The 6,223-nt window shown below is 38.8% G+C and overlaps 1 protein-coding gene across 1 annotated transcript; it reads left to right on the top strand.

Moving 5' to 3' along the window:
• Nucleotides 1–1,837: 1,837 nt before the first annotated feature.
• On the top strand, nt 1,838–5,684 carry LOC149394444 (long chain base biosynthesis protein 2a). The gene is made up of 10 exons (XM_089618353.1): nt 1,838–2,128; nt 2,213–2,513; nt 2,922–3,046; nt 3,166–3,259; nt 3,347–3,510; nt 4,015–4,176; nt 4,278–4,404; nt 4,556–4,722; nt 4,822–4,929; nt 5,108–5,684. The coding sequence occupies exons 1-10, from the start codon at nt 2,003–2,005 to the stop codon at nt 5,186–5,188; spliced, it is 1,455 nt and encodes a 484-aa protein (XP_089474479.1). The 5' UTR covers nt 1,838–2,002; the 3' UTR covers nt 5,189–5,684.
• The last annotated feature ends 539 nt before the right edge of the window (nt 5,685–6,223 follow it).

Consider the following 6,223-nt stretch of genomic DNA (forward strand, 5'->3'; position numbering starts at 1 on the left):
ACGCGGAGGGGTTTCCCCTGGCGCGCGCTCCGACGCTCAACATTAGTCGAGGTGGGGGGCATATCTCGTCTCGAGTGTCGAGAGAAGAAAATATAGTGAGTCGGGAGTGAAACATAGATTTTTTAAGTCGGGAAAGTCTTACCTTGAGAGTGGATGAAGATGGGGTATTTATAGTTTTTCATATTGGAGTTTGAGTTGGTTTTGGAGGCAATTGAGCCTTGGAGGTTGTTTTTGGCCGTGGTGTTCCTTGGATGCCGATAGTTCCACGCCGATAGTTCTATGCCGATAGTTTCATGCCGATAGTCTCGGCCATGAAGCTCGCCGATAGTTTCATGCCGATAGTCTCGGCCATGAAGCTCGCCGATAGTTTCACGTCGATAGTCTCGGCCATGAAGCTCGCCGATAGTTTTATGCCGATAATCTCGGCCATGAAGTTCGCCGATGGTCTTACTTTGCCGAAGATTTTAGGACGCCGATAGTTTGGTCTTGAACCTCGCCGATAGTATGGCCGCCGATAGTTCAATGATTCTTCTCTTCGCCGATAGTCTTGGTTTGCCAAAGGCTTTAGGACGCCGATAGTTTGGTCTTGAACTTTGCCAATTCTTGTCGTTTTTGCTCTCGGGGTATCATTTTTATCTTGTGAAAATGGCAGCATAACAATTACTTTCATGATAAACGTGGTAAACCCAATATTCTTCACAGCTTCAGAAACAAAGACCCATCGGTATTGAATCAACCAGAGGATGAATAGTACATCCGGTAACAGCATCGACAAGAATCTTATTATTACGATCATTACTTATAACGTTCCGCCAAAAATGAGTTAAGTGATGAACAGGCCAAAATAAGCTAATATCTTTTATAAGGCCGCAAACAAGCACAAGTCAATTGGTGGGATAATACTTTTATTTTTGTGGTGTCCCAATTTATAAGCTATGGTCATTTTTTTTTTTTTGGAACTGATACGTCCCGCTGAACTTTTAAAAATTATAATTTTTACCTTAAATTTTTTAGCAATTTTATAATTTTAGCCAAAATTTATATGATTTTTCAAATTTACTCCCCTTTAATTTTTTTCTTCCAAATTTACCCCTGACTTGAATTTCAGACTCCGCCACCGATGGCAGCGTTGGTAATTGACTAGTTGTGCCATTCGAGAAACTCTCACAAGTTTAGGGGTACACATATAACTATCACATTATACGCAAGTCCAGTTCCACGTATAATGAGATAGTTAATCCGATTAATTGTGAAGGTTAATCAGATTAACTCTATGTGGATTAATCTGATCGATGCTCCGTCCCGACGACGATAACAGATTATGGCTTCTCGGTAGAAAAAAAGGACTCGTGTTCACTCTGGCGAGTCAGATCGAGCTCGGCGTGGTTCGGAGTAAGAGGTTTGTGAAACTTAGGGTTTCGAGCTTCCGTACAATGGCGGAACCAAATCCTGCAGCATCGGAGTCAATCTCGATATCGTTCAAGTCTTCGAAAGTCGAGAGACAATGTTGAAACTTTGGAGTCGCAGATTTCGATTTGACAGAGTTGTTAGGGTTGATGACGATGAAGACGTTGTTGTAGAAGAGTATAACTGGTATATTGTATTGTTGAGTTTGAGTTTGGGCTATTTACCCAATTAAACTAATAGTTTGACTATTATTTTAAGAGAGATGTCTAATATGAGCTAGATAGTTAGCCCGCCCTTTTATTATTGGTATAACTAAACTATTACTATTATCAATTTTAGTCATTCAATATAAATACACTTCATAAATACAATCAATTCTTTTTCGAAAAATGTTACAAAAAAAAAAAAAAAAAAAAAAACATATAAGTCCTCGTAGGAAATAAAATAAATAAAGAGCACAAGAATGTTTAAAAAAAGAAAAGAAGATTCAACGAAGTGTGAGGGCGAGAGAGAGTTTCGGTCGAAAGATCAGCAGAGTATAAAATTTTAGATTCAGATCTGAGTGAAGCTCAAAAGGAAAGGAAAGAGAAGAAAGATGACAACGATTCCGTACACAACCGCCTTAACCACCATCTTCAGCTACGCTCTCCTCTTCGTCTTCGGCCAACTCCGGGACCTTTTCCGGCGACGCATTGACTGGTTCAAATCCAAAAGCGTTCAGGTCTCACTCAATTCTCAACGATATCTATCTCTCTCTCTATACATATATGTATAATTGTATATGTGTGTGTGTGTGTGCATTTAGGAATACGCGCCGATATGCTTGGGGCTGGAAGACTTCTACATTCGGCGGCTGTACCTCCGAATCCAGGACTGTTTCGGCCGTCCGATCTCCAGCGCTCCGGACGCGTGGTTCGACGTCGTTGAGCGATTGTCGAACGACAACAACAAGACGCTCCAGAGAACCGAGAATTCGAGTCGGTGCTTGAACTTGGGATCGTACAACTATCTCGGCTTCGCCGCGGCGGACGAGTATTGCACGCCGCGTGTACTCCGATCCCTCGCCACGTACTCTCCCAGCACCTGTAGCTCCCGCGTCGATGCCGGTTCGTCTTTTTTTTTTTTTTTTTAGATTTATGTGGAAAAATTACAGAGTTGAGTTGATGAATGAATGAATGATATGTGAATTTTGTTCATTATAGATTTATGCAGAAAAAAACATTATTGAGTTGATGAATGAATGATTTGTGAACTTTTTTTTTATTTTAGTTTTTTTCGTTAAGAGATTTATGCAGGAAAAAAAACACAATTGAGTTGATGGATGAATGATTTGTGAATTTTTTTTTTTCTTTATAGATGTATGCAGAAAAAAAAACACAATCGAGTAGATGAATGAATGATTTGTGATTTTTTTTTCAGTTTTTTTCGTTAAGAGATTTATGCAGAAAAAAAAAAAAAAAACACAATTGAGTAGATGAATGAATGATTTGTGAATTTTTTTAAATTTTTTGCAGGGACGACTCGGTTGCACGAAGAGCTGGAGAAGTGCGTGGCTGATTACGTGGGAAAGCCAGCCGCCATTGTGTTTGGAATGGGATATGTCACGAATTCCGCTATTCTTCCCGTTCTCATGCGCAAGGTTTAATCTTTTTTTTTTTTTTTTCCTTTCTTCTTTTTGTTTGTTTGTTTGTTTAGTTATTCTATGAACGAAAGTATGAATGAGTGATGAGCTTATCATCATCAATGGATTTTCTTCAGGGCTCTTTGATTATCAGTGACTCGTTGAACCACAACTCGATCGTGAACGGAGCGCGCGGGTCTGGAGCTACAATCCGCGTCTTCCAACACAACAGTAAGTTGTATAATAAGTAGCTATATACATAGCAATATTTTGAGTGTTTTGCTCTGATTTTCTCATATCGTTCCTTGTCTCTGACAGCGCCGTCTCATTTGGAGGAGGTTTTGAGAGAGCAGATTGCGGATGGACAGCCGAGGACTCACAGACCGTGGAAAAAGATCATGGTCATCGTTGAGGGAATCTACAGCATGGAAGGCGAGCTTTGTAAGCTTCCCGAGATCATAGCAGTCTGCAAGAAATACAAGGTTTTTTTTTTCTTCTTCCTTTATTATCTCACGTTTATCTTTGTCTCCTACGATGAATCACTTAAGAGAAAAAAGTAAAAAAAAAATAAACTATGTAAAAACGAGATAAAGATAAGATATGCTAATTGTGAAAGAGCTGTGAACCAAGGGAGAAATTCCTTTAGGACAAATGAAGCGATCTTTGCTCTTTTTTTTTTTCAAAAAAACAACAAGAATTCCTTTGTAGTAACAGAAGCCGTAAGCCAGGTTACAAAAATTGTGGATCATAGGGGACGAAAAACGAACCCTCAACGCCTGGTATACAGACCAGCCCACACACAAAAACCGAGAGACCATTAAAAAAAATGGGACACCCCCCAAAAACCTTTTCACCAAAAAATTTATTCCGCTAGCTCAATTCTCTCTTCAGATGTGCCCAGAGAGTAAAGCTTGAAATCATTGCATGAAGTGTGAAGCCAATGAAGCAATCTTTGCTCATGATTTACTTTTTTTTTTTTTATATAGGCGTATACATATTTGGACGAGGCCCACAGCATCGGGGCGGTGGGTAAGAGTGGAAGGGGTGTTTGTGAGCTCTTAGGCGTGGACCCCGCTGATGTCGATATCATGATGGGGACTTTCACAAAATCGTTCGGCTCGTGCGGTGGCTATATCGCAGGATCCAAGGTTTGTTTTTCAATGTCCCGACTTCTTATCATAACTCTTTCAATCACGTCGTAAGCAAAAAAAGAAAAAAGAAAAAAAAAACTGATTTAGATTATACGCAGGAGCTAATCCAATACTTGAAGTACACTTGTCCTGCTCATCTTTACGCAACTTCGATATCACCGCCGGCCGCGGAACAAATAATATCCGCCATTAGAGTCATTCTTGGAGAGGATGGTACAGAAAGAGGTTTGGACTCTCTTCTTCTTACTATCACTCAGTGTTATGTTTGTTTGTGAAGTTATTTATATGCAATGACCTATAATCTCATCTACATCTTCAATATGTTCGAAAAGTGTCCAAGTGACGTTTTTTTTTTTTTTTTTTTAAATTTCGCCAGGAGCTCAGAAGCTCAGAAGCATAAGGGAAAACAGTAACTTCTTCAGGTCAGAACTACAGAAAATGGGTTTCGAGGTTCTAGGAGATAACGATTCTCCGGTTATGCCGATTATGCTTTACAACCCGGCCAAAATACCCGCCTTTTCACGAGAGTGCCTCAAGCAGAATGTGAGTCCATCGTCCAGCTATATGGGATTCCGTTAATCTTTTCAGTAAATGATATTGTTATTTTATTTTTATTCTTTTTACTAAATGATTCGGGTACAGGTCGCTGTTGTAACGGTGGCGTTTCCAGCGACCCCGTTGCTATTGGCACGGGCACGTATATGCATTTCAGCGTCTCATTCGAGAGAAGATCTACTAACAGCACTGGAGGTAAACTGGCTATTTTATATATAATCTATTTATATATATAGGCATTTTGAGTGTTCTAGTAACAGCATTGGAGGTAAACTGGCTATTTTATATATAAATATATATATATATATATATATATATATATATACTGTATTTTTGTGCCTTGAGATGTTTTTTGGGTTGATATATGATTCAGGTGATTGGCCGGGTTGGTGATTTGGTAGGTATAAAATACCTCCCCGCCGAGCAAAACAATAATGAGCTCCATAATGACTGAATATGCTCTCTCAACCCAAATGCTCGGTTCAAAGTTTTTGCAGAAGAAATACGGAGAAAAAGATAAGGTCGGGTAAACAAGAGACTGTCTCTATATGTCGCCGTCCTTGCTGATTTGTGATATCTTGTTCGAGGCTTCAAACAAAACATGAGTCATTTGGTCAGAGGGTTTTCTATTTATTTTGTATTTTTTGGTTTCCTAGTTTGCTAAATTTTGGCCCGGGTTTTGTACAGTTGTTACGGTTATTAGATTTTTTATTTATTTCTCAGACAAGTTTCCTTTTTCTACTTGCTGGATCTAAATTAGGTATCGATTGTTTTTTTTCTCGATTAGGAATTGTTTATTTGCATTCCTACGTAAATAAACGTTATTTATGTTTGTTTTGGCGCAATAACGATATGGTTTAAACCAGTAACAGGTCATTGCTGCTCCTCTGTAATATCTTGTATAAGGCTTCAAACAAACATTAGTCGATTTGTGAGATAGTTTTCTAATTTTTGTAGTTTTCCAAAAGCTAAATTTTGGCCTGAGTTTTGTACAGCTGTAACGGTTATTAAAAAGCTGTTTGGTTTCTTACTCACTTTTTTTAACTTGGAAATTTTTTCTAAGTTGTATTTATTTTTTGTGAACAATGCGAAAAAATTAACCAATACCCAAACCCTTATGGCCACCACTCTCACCGCTACAAGTTTCCGAACGCGACGGCGGACAATAACTCGGCACCGCCCACAGACGCCGTACTCGTCGTCGGTGTCGGCGAAGAAACGGTTCCGTATGAATATCCAAATCTTGTATCAAATAAAAATGTGATTTACGTAATTAGCCTGGAAGTATAAGTGTCCGGAAATTGAAGATAGGCATTTTGGCAAGCGTGGTAGTGTCAGATAGTTACACTTTGACCCCTTTTTTTCCATTCGTACTAGCTACTTGAGCTATAGATTTTTGCATCGGTATCCTCTTTACTAACTTACATTCATATTAAAATAATAATAATAATAATAATTGTTGTTCCGAAGTAATAACTAAATTTAATGA

Source organism: Urtica dioica, chromosome 6 (assembly GCF_054948205.1).
Source record: "Urtica dioica subsp. dioica isolate 48M chromosome 6, U.dioica_male_clone48M_v1_H2, whole genome shotgun sequence".
Classification (NCBI taxonomy): Eukaryota; Viridiplantae; Streptophyta; class Magnoliopsida; order Rosales; family Urticaceae; genus Urtica; species Urtica dioica.

Bases quoted from the DNA above. Each gene is read 5' to 3' on its own strand.
- LOC149394444 (XM_089618353.1), top strand. From the start codon at position 2,003: ATGACAACGATTCCGTACACAACCGCCTTAACCACCATCTTCAGCTAC. The intron at 4,405-4,555 runs GTTTGGACTCTC...AAATTTCGCCAG, and splicing joins AGAGGATGGTACAGAAAGAG to GAGCTCAGAAGCTCAGAAGC. The intron at 4,930-5,107 runs GTAAACTGGCTA...TATATGATTCAG, and splicing joins ATCTACTAACAGCACTGGAG to GTGATTGGCCGGGTTGGTGA.